The sequence below is a fragment of the Odontesthes bonariensis genome, chromosome 16 (genome assembly GCF_027942865.1).
Source record: "Odontesthes bonariensis isolate fOdoBon6 chromosome 16, fOdoBon6.hap1, whole genome shotgun sequence".
In the NCBI taxonomy this organism is placed as follows: Eukaryota; Metazoa; Chordata; class Actinopteri; order Atheriniformes; family Atherinopsidae; genus Odontesthes; species Odontesthes bonariensis.
The window spans coordinates 8865873-8883341 of NC_134521.1; the positions used below are offsets into that span (position 1 = coordinate 8865873).

General features: G+C 41.8%; 2 protein-coding genes across 3 annotated transcripts; one reads left to right on the forward strand and one right to left on the reverse strand.

The window, feature by feature from the left end:
• Nucleotides 1-410: 410 nt before the first annotated feature.
• On the reverse strand, nucleotides 411-13651 carry bicdl2 (BICD family like cargo adaptor 2). Of its 2 annotated transcripts, XM_075487667.1 has the most exons (10): nucleotides 13553-13651; nucleotides 12608-13025; nucleotides 9086-9301; nucleotides 8860-8976; nucleotides 6833-6979; nucleotides 6585-6731; nucleotides 5608-5682; nucleotides 1271-1353; nucleotides 847-961; nucleotides 411-758 (listed from the first exon to the last, which is right to left on the reverse strand). In XM_075487667.1, exons 2-10 carry the CDS (start codon nucleotides 12845-12847, stop codon nucleotides 588-590), a joined length of 1311 nt encoding a protein of 436 aa, XP_075343782.1. In that variant the 5' UTR covers nucleotides 12848-13025; nucleotides 13553-13651; the 3' UTR covers nucleotides 411-587. The 2 variants fall into 2 exon arrangements, with proteins under 2 accessions (XP_075343782.1, XP_075343783.1); XM_075487668.1 differs by lacking the exon at nucleotides 6585-6731.
• Nucleotides 13652-13793: 142 nt separating this feature from the next.
• mia (MIA SH3 domain containing) lies at nucleotides 13794-16944 on the forward strand. Its single transcript, XM_075487145.1, has 4 exons — nucleotides 13794-14236; nucleotides 14379-14512; nucleotides 16195-16305; nucleotides 16390-16944. The coding sequence occupies exons 1-4, from the start codon at nucleotides 14119-14121 to the stop codon at nucleotides 16411-16413; spliced, it is 387 nt and encodes a 128-aa protein (XP_075343260.1). The 5' UTR covers nucleotides 13794-14118; the 3' UTR covers nucleotides 16414-16944.
• The last annotated feature ends 525 nt before the right edge of the window (nucleotides 16945-17469 follow it).

A 17469-nucleotide genomic window follows, 5' to 3' on the forward strand; every position in this document is an offset into this window, starting at 1 on the left:
GCCCAAAGCCTGTGCTGATGATAAAATTAATCGTTTTTTTAAAACGATTAATTTTTTGGCAGTGAGAAAGGGAAGCAAAAACTGGCCTAGGACTGAAATAACACGAGGTCACGAGAATTCACAAGTTGAAGGTTGATTTTGTGATGCAAATGTATTACTCTTTTGAAAGCATATTGTTTTGAGAACCAGATCACTTTATTTTTTAAACCCCAGCCAAGTAGCCGGACTACCTTCATCAACACCAAAACGAGGCTGGAACTCGGCTCACAGGACGCAGCAGGGGGTAAGAAAATGTTCATAAAAGATATTGCTAATATGAGATGTCATACAGCTTCATGTCAAAAGAGGCGAACTATCCCTTTAATATTGTGTCACAAAAATAAATGAGAAACCGTAAAAAAAAAAAAACACTCGCTGATCACTAAGGTTTTAATACAAAGTCTGACATCGACGATATATTGTACATATTTACACACAAATATAGTTAAAAAAGGTCTGTAAACACTTCAGCTGCAGATGCCAGATCAGATGGTCCGTAATCTGGCAACGTAAACTCATTCGGTCCAAACTGCTGCCTCGTCACTTTGTTATTTGTCCCTGAATAAAGAAGAGAAGAATCCTCTCCCTCTCTCTCCCTTCACTTTCAAAGACTTGCTTCTGTGGAGTCCAACAGAGCCGTTGTTCTCCGGCCGGTTCTCCGCCTGCCTCGCCTCCTCCCTCTGCTGCACCTGTTGGCTGATGACCAAACGCATGTCCTCCTGTGCCCAGACACCAGTTCAGATGGAAGGAAATGATCGACCTGTTCAAACCTGACTGTTTTATATACACCTGAATATACAGACTCACCTGCCAGGCTTCGAGCTCCTGAGACAGCGCCACCTTGTGTTTGATGGTGTTGAGAAGCTGCTGAGTGAGAGACTCTTTCTCCTGCCGAACTGTGACCAGTTCGTTCTCTAGAAAACTGGATTTTCAAGTGAAAATGAGTAAAACACTTATATCTGGGGGTAGAAAAAAAGTCGGTTCAAATTTAAAGCAACATTAGGGAACATTTATGAACCATAAAACTGTGTTTCTGAAGAAAACTGACGTTTGAGGCACCGAGAGGCTGAAATTCCTCCCTGAGTTGCTTTAAGCGGTGGAGATTTGATGGAGATTTGTTGTCACGACAACCTATAACGTGGTTGTTACATCCCACAACTGTAGGGAGGGCCAAAAAAAGGAACAAAAAAATTCCAAATTCTCCTATTTGTGTGCGAGTGCACGACATTACCTGTAACTCGGCTTTTCAGGATCGCTTCTGAAAGGCTCAATTCCTTTCCTCAGAGCTTCGAGCTCTTCTCGTTGAGTTTGGAGCTGCAAAGTGAGGAAAAATAAAGAGTTTTAACTAGGGCTGGGCGAGTTAACTCGTTATTTAACGCCGATCAATATTTTTATCGCACATTAACGCAGGTTTTATTATTGTAAAAGTCTGTTGAATGCATCACATTCACACAGTTACAGCAAACACCACGAAGCATGGAGTGATAAAATAAAGATAAACCAGCAGGTAACATCACCGCTACAGGTGCTCCTCGGTCTCTGTGTGAAGCTCACGGAGCTAACCGGCGCTACTTCCTGTTTTACTTGTTTCAACATAAAAGCACGTATTTCAAAATAAATAATAATAAAAAAAACTGCTGCATTTACAGCCAAGTTGAATTGTCTTGTCAGCGTAGTAGTTCCAGTCTAAAATATCACTTAAAGGCAAAACACACAACTGATAGCAGCAAGTCATTCAAGGAAACAGACAGTGGAGCGAGGCTTCTACATAAAAACTACAGAAAGATGCTCATGTTAAAAGTGTGTTTGCGCAACAAATGTTATGGCACTTTCATTCATATGGCAGCACATTTAAAATAAAACTAAATGTTAAAAGCTATATACTACTTTTGAATTCATTTTTGGATTTTGCGTACAAATGCGATTAATCGTGATTAATTAGATTAAAAATGTTAATCGTTGCCCAGCCCTAGTTTTAAGATCTGAAATTCAAACCAACAACATGATAAACTGTAAAGAGGAGACGTCTTCTAATGATGTAAAGGTGGCATAAGGATGTCTTACACCAAAAGGAGTAGAAACCTGAGTATGCTCATATAATGTAACCATAGAAACAATAAAATAAGGATGTATGAATCCATTACTCTGACACAATTGCTTTATATGAGAAAATAAGTTATTCTGAGTGCTTTTATGCAGCCTTTTTTGTATAAATCCAAAAGCACTAACACTTGATATTGAGGACAGGATCCCAAATGATGCCATGAGGAAATCCATCTCAAACTTCTTTCCAGAAGTGAGTGAGAGTGGACAATGCTGGGGACTAACTGCGTCTCACATGTCCTTGTATAACCTACTTTAGTCCATTGAGCTCTATGAATAATATTACTTTGGATGAGACCATAACAGGCACAAATAGATGAGGTGTGTTCCCTCCCGAAGGGCAAACTTCACGAGGCATCTCCTTACCGACATCCGCCTCCCATGAGGAATAACACTGTGTGACGACACCTGCCTATACATTACAGTCAAGCACCTCCCAGGTCATGAAGAGTGGTGATAAATATGCATTTACCTTGGAAGAGCTGCAAAACCAGGTTCAATGCTGCAAATATAACTATGAACCAAAAGAAGTGACGTTTGGGAAGATGTTCAGCAGTCAGCTGATCCTTCAGCTTTTTAAAAACCATTAAATTAAACCAGGCCAGATAGAAAAGGCGCCGCTGGTTATAAACAGGTGAAATACTGGGTAAAATAAACCGAGAATGATGTCCCAGTTTAATCAATTTGAAGTAAAAGGTGAGGTAAATCTATCAGATGATGTCTGAAGCAACTAAATACACTCACCGGCCACTTTATCAGGCACACAATGATGATGACACTTTTATCTTTTTTCTTTTTTTGTCTTATTCGATTTTGTTGCATTTTATTGCTTTCACTGTTCTTTTATTGTTTTTATTTGTTTTTACTTATTCTTCTCTTTATTTATTACCTGCTGTAAAGCACTTTGGTTCATCGTAATGATTGTCTGTAAAGGGCTGTATAAATAAAATACATTTACATTTACACCTTAAAGCAATACAATGTAACTTCTCAAAAAACCCACTATGGAGCTCCCCCTACAGGCTTGGAGGTAATGTACGGTTACACTGTCGTAAATACAACACCCTTTCACTTTCACGTTTCACGTTTGTTGACGAACCGGCGAGGAGTCAGAAGGTGCAAGCTATGTCGACCGAGAAGGTAAGAGTAATCAAACGTACCTGGGAGCGTGAGAGGGGTCTATTTGTTTTTGCGGTAGGTGTGCCAGAAAGCAAGTCGAAGTACTTCCGCTCAACTACCGGGCCGCTCCAGCAAAGTTACATAGCGCAGCTATTACAACTCAGACCCCCGAAGGGCTAGCCTGGCGATGCCATCCTACGTACTTCCGCCCAAAGATTTTTGCTCCGCACATAGTCTGGCCAAATCCCCCTACCTCGGTTCGCTCAGTGTTTTGCCAATCAGCAAACAGTTGCGAGTGGTGACGCAGAACTCACGCGCGGAGTCCATTGTAGTCCATATAATTGTAGTTCAACCGCAGCGGAAATAAACATGGCGACAGAAGAACGCTAGAAGCTATCCATGAAGTTGTCTCAACTCTGGAGAGCATTACACAATTAAAACAAGAGCAAGAGGAATGCCTCGTCAATTTTGTTAGTGGCAAGGATGTCGTAGCTCTCCTTCCAACTGGCTTTGGGAAAAGTTTGATTTATCAAATGGTACCGGTATAATGAAAGCGGATGTGGGAAGCGTGATTCGCGAGCTAGAGCCTCGCGAGAGTAAGCATGAACCTCGGCGCATAACCTACGTCCTTTCTAAACATTACTGATTGGTTAAGGGAACTCCAATGAATTTAAGTTGCTGAGTAAGGTCCCACCCTCCATGGAAACGGATTCCTCTTGGGTTTCCCAGACTGTTTGACGGAGTCAACAGTCGGCTTTCGCCCAGGCTACCGAAGGGCATAGGAGACAGGCCAATCGTAATATTAAAACTCATTCTAGCCGCACAATTTTTTTCAAGTTGTTATTTTAAGGTAGAAATGTTACATAGTATTGCTTTAAAAGGTTGGACCCCCTTTTGACTTCAGAACTGCCTTAATTCTTCGTGGCATACTTTCCACAAGGTGTTGGAAACATTCCTCAGAGGTTTGGCTCCATTTTGACACGATAGCATCAGGCAGCTGCTGCAGATGTGTGAAAATCCCAGCAGATCAGCTGTTTCTGACACACTCAGACCAGCCACCAACAGCCATGCCACGTTCAAACCCCCTTTCTTCCCCGTTCTGATGCTCGGTTTGAGCTTCAGCAGGTTGTTTTGTAAATGTAAATGTAAATGTACTTTATCTATACTAGCCTGGGTGTCAGCCGAACTTAGCCCCGCCCATAAAAGTTTTGGTCGGGAAGTTCGTTCTGGCTCTGCTCAGTTGGGAAATCATTATGCCCGACCAAGAATCGGTCGACCCAATCAGATTGCCAGGGCGGGCTTTATACGATGATAGACAGATGATCAACAGGGACATTATCGACTACGTCACTAAAGAGCGCTTGGTTTGACTTCATTTGAAACAAACATGGCTGCCGCTGGAGAGCTAGGGTGTGTAGATTCTGCCATTGAGTCTGTTCTACAGGATCTCCACATTGCATTCATTTTGAAAGACGAACAGAGGAACGCGATAAAGGCTTTTATCGATAGAAAAGATGTTTTTGGCGTCCTTCCTACAACAAGTGTGTGTCGCTTAATCTACGTCACATACCACGTTGCTCTGATTGGTTGTAGGTCTATCCAATTGAGCGAAGAGGCATTTTTTCTCCTGGTTCGGTTGAAACACGCCCCATACCCAAAACTCTATTGAGCGGTATCAGACTCACATTCTGACTAGAATCGTGAGTATGACGTAGTCAGGCTATATCTATACAGCCTTTACAGACAATCCTTACGATGTACCAAAGTGCTTTACAGCAGGTAATAAATTAAGAGAAGAATAAGTCAAAACAAATAAAAACAATAAAAGAACAGTGAAAGCAATAAAATATAACAAAATCGATTAAGATAAAATAAGATAAAAGTGTCATCATACTACTGGGTATTAAAAGCAATCCTAAATAAGTAGGTTTTTAGCCTAGATCTGAAGAGGCCCAGGTCAGAAATAAGATGCAGCTGGGCGGGGAGCTTATTCCAGAGCCTGGGGGCAGCGGCGGAAAAGGCTCGCTCACCCCAGGGTTTGTATTCTGACCTGGGCACTTCCAGCAGAAACTGATCTGTTGACCTCAGAGCTCTACCAGGACTGTTAAAAGCTCAGATAAATACGATGGGGCAAGGCCGTTATTGAGCTGCAGCCATGCGATTGGCTGATTATCCTCGCTTTAATGAGGGCAACAAACTGATACTTTTTTTTAATCAAAACCAAGCTCCATTTCCTTGTTAAAACAGCAGCTAATGCTGTTATTATTTCCCCAGAAGGAGACTGCCTGTTGCTCTGTCGGCTTCTTTATGAATGAAATGTGTGTGTTAACGCAGAGTTTAACGAACCTCTTCCTTCAGTTGGTGTATTTCTTGGTCCCTCGCCTGCAGGACCGTGGAGTGAGCCAGCAGAGCCTCTTTAGCCTGGTGAGCAGCAGAGATCAGAGGGGTTAAAGCATCTTATCCCTGATCTTTGGGTCTGTTTGTGCAACCAGCGCACGTGTTGCTGCAGAGATGCTCGCATCTGTGGAAACTGGTTTGTATGGGTCGGCACGGGTTTTTGTTTTGGTTTGTTTGTTTGTTTGTTTTATTCAGTCACACAGTAAACAACAAATGTGTTCAGTACAATCATAGCATTTTTTTTTTTAAGTGACTGAAAAGGCCTACAGGCTGAAGCGTAATGCTTACATTTAAGCCTGTCCTGTTGAACAAAATTAAGCTACCCATCAACCTGTATTTTTACAAATACTAGAGTAAGAAGAAAAGTAATAGTAAAAAAAAATAGAAGAACAATGAAGCCCTCAAATGATTTAAGTAATTTAATGCTGCAATATCAAGTAAATTTTACTTACCATAAACATAACAGTTGTGAAGATATTAAGTAACATTTACTTAATTACATCTAAGTTTTAAGTTATATTTATTTAAACAAATTAAGTAAAGTCTACTTGTTTTTCATAGGGTAAACGACTAAATCTTACTCTTCCCCCATAATTCATGTATTACTTTAATAAAATGTTTAATTTTACTAAAGAAACTCAGAAACTCTTATGACAGTTACTCTAATAGAGTTTACTTCACCAAAAAGTCACTTTTTTCAGTGTAACTTTGAATTAGCTCTACACATTATTTGCAATATTTTGTAATATACCAGATCATTGAACTTCATAAACAGTGGGGGGAGTATGTGCATAGTAATGAACCTTATTAATAATCCGTATGGCTCGTTTCTGTAGGAGAACTGTTGCGTTAACAGTTGTTTTATGTGTGGAGCCTGGGGTCACAGTTAGTGTGAAGTTACTGTGCATGCGTGCTGCTGTGAGTACCTGCGATTGCTGAATTTCACTAAGAAGGGACAGAGGTTGTGTGTGTGTGCTATCCAGGATGCTCTCCTCTCCGGGGCACAGAGCTTTTTGCTGGAGAGAGCGATTCAAGGTGCGTAACTCAAACACCAGCCCCTGCTCCTGCTCTATCTAGGTGCACACACACACACTCACGTTAGTCATTTCTGTTAGTGATGATCCCCTGAGTCCTGACCCCGCCCCTCCAGTCAGTTCATTGTACAAATCCTCACCTCCGCCTCCTTCTCGCTCAGTTTCAGCTGCAGCTCCGACAGTCTGCCCCTCACTCTATCTCTGTCCAGGCGCAGCCTCTGGCTGCCGTCCTGGGAGGCTCTGAGTTGGGTTTCCATGTGCGACAGCCGCTCCACCAAAACCCTGTTCTGCACGAGAGGGAGGAAGAGAAGAAAACACTTAACCGTGCATCACTCCTCTGCAGGACAGTGACTGTCATTCATTTCAGGCTCAGAGTGTGATCAGTTTCACTTGATTTTGTATTGATCAAATCAAATCAAATTTATGTGTTGCACATTTCATGTACAAAACAATTCAAAGTGCATCACATAAAATAAAAGCATTTCAGCAGGGAGTGGAAGAACCATTAAAAATACATAAAAGAATATAAAGAGAAAGAAATAAAATAATTTAAATGAATTTAAAAACAAGCAACAGTCCAGATAAATTCAAAGATATCGTGCAGATTTCATGCATAGACACATGAGAAAAGAAATGTTTTTAACCTGGATTTAAAAATGTCTCCATTTGGTGAAAGTTTAAAGGGATAGTTCGCCTCTTTTGACATGAAGCTGTATGACATCCCATATTATCAATATCATTTATGAACATTGACTTACCCCCTGCTGCGTCCTGTGAGCAGAGTTCCAGCCTCGTTTTGGCGTTGACGAAGGTAGTCCGGCTACTTGGCTAGGGTCCCGAAAATAAAGCATTTTGCTTCTCAAAACAATATGCGTTCAACAGAGTAATACATTTGCATCACAAAATCATTCACCCAGAAAAAGTCAGACCTCACAATCGCTTGACCCTATTTTCTTTCCCTTCGTAACACTGCCTGCTGTGCAGACCGAGCAGCAAACACCGTAACAGGCGCGGCTGGCAGCAGCACGCAGTGATACGAAGGGAGAGAAAATAGTACCAAGCGATTGTGAGGTCTGACTTTTTCCTGGAGAACGATTTTGTGATGCAACTGTATTACTCTTTTGAACGCATATTGTTTTGAGAAGCAAGACGCTTTATTTTTGGGACCCTAGCCAAGTAGCCGGACTACCTTCGTCAACGCCAAAACGAGGCTGGAACTCTGCTCACAGGACGCAACAAGGGGTAAGAAAATGTTCATAAATGATATTGCTAATATGGGATGTCATACAGCTTCATGTCAAAAGAGGCGAACTATCTCTTTAATCTCCACTGGCAGTTTGTTCCACTTGTTTGCAGCATAACAGCTAAATGCTGCTTCTCCATGTTTAGTTTGGACTCTGGACTGGACCAGCTGACCTGAGTCCTTGGATCTAAGAGCTCTGCTGGCTTTATATTCTCTGAACATATCACAGATTGTAAACCATCAGCAGGCTTTTAAAATCTATTCTGTGACTGACTGGAAGCCAGAGTAAAGATTTTAAAGCTGATGTGATGTGTTCAGATCTCTTAGTCCGGGTTAAAACTCCAGCAGCAGTGTTCTGGATGAGCTGCTGCTCATTGGTGGCAGAGGTTGGGTCTCGTGGACCGTTTGGTCATCATTCTTTCTGCAGAAATGGTTGCAGACTGCTCCACATTTGCATTGGGAGTGTTATATGAATAACACTCCATCAAAACACACAACAAACTAAATTAAAAATTAATTTGACCAAGTATATTATTCCTATTATCTTTTGTAAAGCGTTGGCAATAAGATTGTTGACATAAAATGTTTTGGCAACAGTAATTACGGCTTGAGTTTCAAAAATTAATCACATTTTAACTACTGATTTTATCTATTGTTCTTATTTCTTTCTTTTTTGTTTAAAATTTAAATCATGCTTTTTATTTCTACTGTTTTAATGTATCTGTAAAGCACTTTGAATCACCTTGTTGAATTGTTCTGTACGGATAAACTTGCCTTGCCTTACGGAGGAAAGCTATGACTATCCCTAGCTACATATTTGAATAGATTCATAACCTGATACTGATACTAAGGGATGAGTTTCTAGACCTAAAATGTATTTGAAGCCTGTTTTATTTCAGCAGTTGGTGAATGCATCTGGAATACCTCTGCTTGCATGTTCTCCAGCTGTGTGAGGCTGATGGTTCGGCTGAAAGACGAATCTTCCATCTCTTCTCTGAGGGAACGGAGTTCAGTCCTCAACGAGTGCTCCAGTGTCACAGCCTAGAGGATGTGTGGGTGAAGAAAAGCTGAGAAACCTGTTTGTCTGCATCGTTGCCTGACTCAAAGCAGTCAGAAAAACAAAGGTTGCTCACCCACAGCGTGAACTAACCTCTGCGAGCTGCTCCACCAGTCGCTGGTTATGATTGGCTAAGTGAGCCAACTGTTCGCTCTCATCTTTCCGCCGGTCGCGCCCCTGATTGTGGTTTTTCTCCAGCTCAGCCCTTAAGGAAGCCAAATCTGAGGTGAGCTCTGCCTCCCTCTGCCCGGAGTCAAGTTCATTCATCTCCAGCTTCCTCTGGAGAATGTGCTTCTCCTGCCGTAAAGCCTGAGACATTAAACACCACGTCAACTGGTAAAGTGTCTATAAATATCAGATTCACCCATTTTTCTGTGTGTGTGTAAAAATGATGTCAAATTTCGTTCTTTTTGGACCAGAAATCCCCGGAAGTCTCCACAGGAGGAGGTTGTTTTGTGCTATCACATTTAAAGTCAAGTCAACTCTGCTTCACGTAGAAGACATGTTGAAGACATAAAGAAGAACCAAAATGGCGTCGCAAACATTGGAATAAATATGAAAGCAGAACAATAGAAGTAGAAATAAAAGAGGTAAACACAAGATGAAACGAGCAGCTTGTATATAAAGTATAAAGTTGTATTACTTTCATACTCATAACATTCAGAACTTCTGTTGTTTTCAATAGTCTAACCTAATAGGTTATGTCACACCGCGGTGAGGTCAAGTGGGTTTTTGTCTCGTCTCCATGTCATGTCTCAGCACCTGTTTTATTTTGAAATATTAACTCTCCCTCTCGTTTAAGGTCACTTGCCCTTCCTCTCGTGTTCCAATCTGATTGTCGTGTAAATGATTCCACCTGTTCCCTGTTATTATCCCTGTGTGCATAAGAGTCTGCGTCTCCCCTTGTCTTGTGCCAGTGTGTCGTATCTGTTGGTCTTACGTGCATCACTCTCGCCTGTTCCAAGCCTGTTCCAAGCCTGTTCCAAGCCTGTTCCAAGCCTGTTTCAAGCCTGTTCCAAGCCTGTTCTAAGCCTGTTCTAAGCCTGTTCCAAGCCTGTTCCAAGCCTGTTCCAAGCCTGTTCCCAGTCTAGTTCTAAGCCTGTTTCCAAGCCTGTTTCCAAGCCTGTTCCAAGCCTGTTCCAAGCCTGTTCCAAGCCTGTTCCAAGCCTAGTTCCAAGCCTGTTCCAAGCCTAGTTCCAAGCCTGTTCCAAGCCTGTTCCAAGCCTGTTCCCAGTCTAGTTCTAAGCCTGTTTCCAAGCCTGTTTCCAAGCCTGTTCCAAGCCTGTTCCAAGCCTGTTCCAAGCCTGTTCCAAGCCTAGTTCCAAGCCTGTTCCAAGCCTAGTTCCAAGCCTTTTCCAAGCCTAGTTCCAAGCCTACTTCCAAGCTTTGTTCCAAGCCTAGTTCCAAGCCTTTTCCAAGCCTAGTTCCAAGCCTACTTCCAAGCTTTGTTCCAAGCCTAGTTCCAAGCCTTTTCCAAGCCCGTTCTAAGCCTACTTCCAAGCTTTGTTCCAAGCCTAGTTCCAAGCCTTTTCCAAGCCTAGTTCCAAGCCTACTTCCAAGCTTTGTTCCAAGCCTAGTTCCAAGCCTTTTCCAAGCCTGTTCCAAGCCTACTTCCAAGCTTTGTTCCAAGCCTAGTTCCAAGCCTTTTCCAAGCCTACTTCCAAGCCTGTTCCAAGCCTGTTCCAAGCCTGTTCCAAGCCTGTTCCAAGCCTGTTCCAAGCCTAGTTCCAAGCCTGTTCCAAGCCTAGTTCCAAGCCTTTTCCAAGCCCGTTCTAAGCCTACTTCCAAGCTTTGTTCCAAGCCTAGTTCCAAGCCTTTTCCAAGCCTAGTTCCAAGCCTACTTCTAAGCTTTGTTCCAAGCCTAGTTCCAAGCCTTTTCCAAGCCTGTTCCAAGCCTACTTCCAAGCTTTGTTCCAAGCCTAGTTCCAAGCCTGTTCCAAGTTTACCTTTTTGTTGAATCCTTGCCATGAGAGTATTTTTGTTCTTGTTAACTTTGATAAAATAGTTGTGCTAAAGTACCACTTTAAGTTTTTCATAGCATTCTTGTTTTTCCTCGCAGTGGAGTAAGTTTTTGTTCTTTAAATTTTCATATTGTAGTGCCTTTTTTTTTTCAGGAGAGATTTTTGTTTTTCCTCCATAGCAGGAGTGATATTACGTTAAAGCTAAATTTTGACAGTCCTTTTGTTTCTTCCTCCTTATAGTGGAGTGATTTTGATTTTGATAAATTTTCATAGATATACTTCTCTCATTTTGGGAGAAGTATATATATATATAATACTTAATAACCTCCATAGCCTGTTTTGTTTCTCTCTGGAGAGACTTGAGAACTTTTGCTCCTCAAATAAAAGCTTTTTGGATATATTATCTCCTGCTCCTGCGTCCTCCACTCTTGGGCCTGACAGGTTAGCTTTATCCACCAGAACTACTCAGCAAAGCTGAGAAAAAACTGTGGTTTTGGTTCAATCTGACACTTTTTCAATGATCATCATGTGCTACCATATTCCATGTTATACCGTAGACAAGTACAGCTCATAACAGGCTCAAAATAAAACTGAGGAAAAGTTGAAAAGTGGGTTTATGTTTTAGAATATTTATTATTAGGGCTGGGCGAGTTAACGCGATAATAAGGAGTTAACACGATAATTATTAAATGGCGATAAATATTTTATGGCGCTTTAATGCTGTTTTTTTTTTTATTACTATTTTTATTTTGGGTTTTTTTTGTGCCTTTAATGGATTGAAAGTTCAGAGAGACAGGAAGCAGAGAGAGGGGGAGCGACACGCAGCACAGGGTCGTCTGATACGAGACTCGAACCAGGGTCAGCTGCAGCGAGGACTATAGCCACTTGTACATGGGGCGCCTACTCAACCACGGACCACCCCTGTTTTATTATTTATTTTATTATTGTAGAAGTCTGTTATTCCCAGGCTTTTATTCTGTAAAAGTCTGTTGCTCACAGGCTTTTATTTTTTAAAAGTCTGTTGCTGTCTGCTGCGAAACCGGAAAAGAAAGTAATCGGCGGATCCACCAAACATGGAGAAGGGTACGGAACTTTTACTCGGCCATTTTCATTTTAAAGTTCTTCCAGACAGCGGAGTCGACAGAACCAAAGTCATCTGTAAACACGGCCAAGTTGAATTGTCTTCTCACCATAGTAGTTCCAGTCTAAAATATCACTTAAAGGCAAAACACACAACTGATAGCAGCAAGTCATTCAAGGAAACAGACAGTGGAGCGAGGCTTCTACATAAAAACTACAGAAAGATGCTGATGTTAAAAGTGTGTTTGCACAACAAATGTTATGGCACTTTCATTCATATGGCAGCACATTTCAAATAAAACTAAATGCTAAAGGCTATACACTACTTTTGGATTAATTTTTAGATTTTGCGTACAAATGCGATTAATCGCGATTAATCAGGGAAATCATGTGATTAATTAGATTAAAAATGTTAATCGTTGCCCAGCCCTACTTATTATATTATACGGTTTGGTTGTCATTATTGGTGGATTAGCAGCCATAACTTCCACTGTCCTAAATGCCATAAACTGAGCGGTATTTAGTATTACTATGAGGATTATTCTAAGGAAGGCAGGTGAGAACAGTTCCTTACCTCCGTCTCCCTCTCCTTCTGCTCCAGAGACGCTGCCATCTCCTCGTTTTTCTCCAATAAAGCCCGGCCCAGCTCTGCAGCCAGTATCAGATCGGTCTCTATCCCTCCCTCACTGTCACCAGGAGACGATGAGGACGGAGGAAGGGCAAAGGAGAGAGAAACAGCCGAAGATGAAGAGAGGGGAAAGAAGGAGTCCTCCATGCTGGGTGAGGGGAGGCTGTTTTTCCGAGGGGTGAACATGTTGGAATCGGTTAGAAAGCGTCCATCCAGGCGCTTGAACTTGTGATCAACACTGAAATTAAAAATCCTTTGATATTTGCTGCCAGTCTGATATCGAGCGGTCGAGGAAGTTTCTGTGTTTTCCTCCCAGTGACGTTTGGATAGTTCAGCTCTTCTCTTCTCTTCTTAACCGATGAATCTGTAGGAAAGGGTTAAGTGACAGTGAGAATAGTTGGTTTTCTGCTGATATAATCTAACAAAGCCCATAAAAAAGGCCTTTTGTCTCACAGGTACTTCGGTTACTCTGACCGAAAAACCAGCTCGGCCATCATCATTGTTCGGCTCCCCTCCCTGAATTCCACAGACGCTTTACTTCTTAAAAATAGAACAAACGTGTTTAATGTTCCTTTAAACATTGTAGATGCTAAAAGTTTAGAATAAGGCCTAAATGAGGCTTAATAAGTTGAAGCTTCTACACATTATTCCCACACAGGACAGCAGGTGCAGCTCTGTTTCAGTAAACTAAATTAAGTCACTAAACAGTCGCCCTGTGAAGAATCACGAGTCTTCTCTGTAACTTATTTTACTGTAACTTCATCCACAGACAGACACATTTATTCCTCTCACTGTGGTGAAATCACGCCTTGATCTTATTTAAACAGAGAGCAAACAGAGCCCATTTAAATCAGACTGACTCTGAGGAAGCAAGAATTAAGCCCGTCTTACCTGACAGCTCCCGGCCAACTCAGGCCAACAGGTTCTTCTTCCTGTTTGGGGAGTGTGTTCGTGTGTCTGCGCATGTGTCTTTGTGTTTGGAAGTGTTTGCACAAGAGAGGCCCAGCTGGTTTCCTTGGATGAGGAAACATACAGCATGTAAATACAATCAATGGCCCCACCTCTTCCTGAGCCAAAAAGGTGGAGGGAAAAAAAGGGAGGAACAGGAAGATGAGAGCAGTGGATGAGCTGCTCAGACATCAGAACCAGAATAACTCTCACAAAGTAGGAACACGCTGCTGTTTTTGCTGGCCGTAACTCATGGTGAGAGATGGAAAGAGTGGAGAACACCCTCCTCTTCCTCATCCCCCCATCCTGTTTACCTGCTCGGAGGGCGACAAAGAGCCCTGTGTTCGTTTATGAGGACGGGGGTGGGGGAGTAGAAAAGGGGGCTGCTGTCACTGTACCTCCTCCTGCGACTCAGCAAACAGACCAAAGGGAACAAAAAGCCAAGCAGGACCTTCCCCAAGCACAGAAAAAGACTTGTGTTGGTGTATTTGTGCGTTTTACAGGCTGACATGGCTCGCAAATCCCTTTTTGCTCTTTCAGTGTGGCTTTTGCTGGTGGGCTGTGAAGCTGGGAGGCAGATGCCTAAACTCTCCAACAGGAAACTCTGCGCTGACTCTGAATGCAGCCGTAAGTAGCAACAGCTTCTCTTAGCAGCCAAGTTATTGACCTGCACACGCTGAGCCTTTTAATGTGCAGATATAACAAATATTACAAACTGCAAAGGCGTGATGCCATAATTCCATCCGTCTTCCTCCATATTCCTGCACAGACCCTATCTTAATTGCCCGTGCGCTGCAGGATTACTACCCCGGAGACTGCAGGTTCATCCCCATTCGACAGGGGCAGCTTGTGTATGTCTATGCGATGCTAAAAGACAAAGGGAACCTCTTCTGGGCTGGAAGCGTAAGTATGCATCTCATTAGCTGTGGGATATGGGTCTCAGATATAAAATCTCAGAGAGAATCAAGTTTTTTTGAGCATTTGCATCTTGAAGATGCAGATACACCGGCCACATTTAATGTAACTTTGGAGAATTTGGCAGTTTATTCGCTCTTTAGCTCCCCCTACATTTGTGGGATGTCACAATGTCGTCACGAGAACAGAATCTCCACGTGAGCCCTGCACATGGACAGGAATTTATCGTCATGGTGAAAGGACAAAAGAAAAGATGCCACCAAAGGCCCATGAAGATGTAAAACCACCATAAAGAGTTATGCAACCTGAGAACTAGCCATTTATATTAACAGATATCAAAAGTCCTCCTCTGTAGAGTGCTTAAAGGGATAGTTCGCCTCTTTTGACATGAAGTGGTATGACATCCCATATTAGTAATATCATTTATGAACATTTTCTTACCCCCTGCTGCGTCCTGTGAGCCGAGTTCCAGCCTCGTTTTGGTGTTGATGAAGGTAGTCCCGCTAGTTGGCTGGGGTTTAAAAAATAAAGCGTTTTGCTTCTCAAAACAATATGCGTTCAAAAGAGTAAAACATTTGCATCACAAAATCGTTCACCCAGAAAAAGTCAGACCTCACATCGCTTGGCCCTATTTTCTCTCCTTTCGTATCACTGCCTGCTGTGTAGACTGTGCAGACTGAAGTGCAGTCCGAGCAGTAAACACCGTAACAGGCGCGGCTGTCGACAGCAGGCAGTGATACGAATGGAGAGAAAATAGGGCCACGCGAAAAACAGCAACAGAACGATGAAGATAAAAAGTTAAGTTATAAGGCAACAAACATCAATGAAACTGAAAAATATAAAAAGTGGAATTATCCAAAACAAAATTCAACTTTTGTAAATAAATATAAATAAAAACAGAATTTAATGATTTAAAATCTAACAAACCAACATTTTATTCACATCAGATCATAGAAAAATGCTTTACTCTTTTATTCAAATGATCTGATGGCAGCAACATGTCTCATAAATGTTGGGACAGCTCCATGTTTCCCACTGTGCAGCATCCCCTCTTCTTTTAAAGGGACAGTTTGCCTCTTTTGACATGAAGCTGTATGACATCCCATATTAGCAATATTATTTATGAACATACGCAGGGAGAGAAAATAGGGCCAACCGATTGTGAGGTCTGACTTTTTCCTGGAGAACGATTTTGTGACGCAAATGTATTACTCTTTTGAACGCATATTGTTTTGAGAAGCAAAACACTTTATCCTTTAAACCCCAGCCAACTACCTTCGTCAACGCCTAAACGAGGCTGGAACTCGGCTCACAGGACGCAGCAGGGGGTAAGAAAATGTTCATAAATGATGTTGCTAATATGGGATGTCATTCAGATTCATGTCAAAAGACGCGAACTATCCCTTTAAAGGTTCTACAGCACACTAAGCACAGCCACTCTGACATGCTTTGAGAAGACGGTGAGGCACATATGCAATCATTAAACTCTCACACTTTGAGCAAGAGTGGGCGACAAGAATGAAAGAGGTTTGTAAAATGAAGACCAGATAAAGTAAACACACAGTTACATCTAAGACTTAGAAATCAGAATTTTACTGAGTGCCCAGAGAAGGCCGGTCCACATGCAGCACTGATGACCAAAGTTCATCACCTTCATCATCTGTTTCCAGGTCCAAGACTCTTACTATGGAGAACAGGAGGCTCGCATTGGCCACTTCCCCAGCAGCGTAGTGGAGGAGACACAAGTACTCATGCCAGCCACCACTGAAGTTAAAACAACGGTGGGTGCACCTAAACATTCACCCTGTGCACATGTACAGACTGCACATGCATTACCTAATGCCTTCTCCTCTGATTTATTCCAGAAATGGGACTTCTACTGCAACTGAAAGGACGGCAGCCTTTTTTTTTGGTCAGACATTACTCAGCAGCTTTTAGGATTTCATGTGAACTTCTGTTATTATGAAATGATGCACATGATATGATAGCTAACGGACAAACAATCAGCTTTTATCTTCCACAGATTAGTCTGTGTCCAACACCTTAAAAAGCATAAAACTTCAGACTATTTATATTCTGCTCATTTTGTCTGAGAGGTGCTTTGATTTCTCCAATATGAATGCCTGCTCTGTTGTTATCATTATTCTGCTCCCTTCCCAAAAACCCAGTGGCACTGCACTCTACTATTATAATACATACATATTCTGATTATACATGTGCATCCCCCTGGTGTTCTTTATCTTTGCAAAGCAATAAATTACTATAAAAAGAAATTGGGCCCATCTCTCTTTTGTGTGTCTCAGAATTCTCAGAGAATCATTGATCAATTAAAGAAAATTAAGGCGAGTTAACTCGTTATTATCGCGTTAACTTGTTAATGATTTAACCCCTATAAATATTTTTATCACGCATTAACGCAGGTTTTATTATCAACTGTGTGAATGCATCACATTCACACAGTTACAGCAAACACCACGAAGCATGGAGTAATAAAATAAAAATAAACTAGCACGTAACATCACCGTTGCAGTGCACCTCGGTTTCTGTGTGAAGCTCACGGAGCTAACCGGCGCTACTTCCTGTTTTACTTGTTTCAACATAAAAGCACGTATTTCAAAATAAATTTTTTTTAAAAACTCCTGCATTTACAGCCAAGTTGAATTATCTTCTCAGCGTAGTAGTTCCAGTCTAAAATATCACTTAAAGGCAAAACACACAACTGATAGCAGCAAGTCATTCAAGGAAACAGACAGTGGAGCGAGGCTTCTACATAAAAACTACAGAAAGATGTTGATGTTAAAAGTGTGTTTGCACAAACAAATGTTATGGCACTTTCATTCATATGGCAGCACATTTAAAATAAAACTAAATGCTAAAAGGTATACACTACTTTTGAATTCATTTTTGGATTTTGCGTACAAATGCGATCAATCGTGATTAATCAG

Coding starts and splice junctions, on each gene's coding strand:
- mia (XM_075487145.1), top strand. CDS start 14,119: ATGGCTCGCAAATCCCTTTTTGCTCTTTCAGTGTGGCTTTTGCTGGTG. Junction 14,237..14,378: donor CGCTGACTCTGAATGCAGCC/GTAAGTAGCAAC, acceptor ATTCCTGCACAG/ACCCTATCTTAATTGCCCGT. Junction 14,513..16,194: donor ACCTCTTCTGGGCTGGAAGC/GTAAGTATGCAT, acceptor ATCTGTTTCCAG/GTCCAAGACTCTTACTATGG.
- bicdl2 (XM_075487667.1), bottom strand. CDS start 12,847: ATGTTCACCCCTCGGAAAAACAGCCTCCCCTCACCCAGCATGGAGGAC. Junction 9,302..12,607: donor AGAAGGAGAGGGAGACGGAG/GTAAGGAACTGT, acceptor TTAATGTCTCAG/GCTTTACGGCAGGAGAAGCA. Junction 8,977..9,085: donor TGGTGGAGCAGCTCGCAGAG/GTTAGTTCACGC, acceptor CACATCCTCTAG/GCTGTGACACTGGAGCACTC.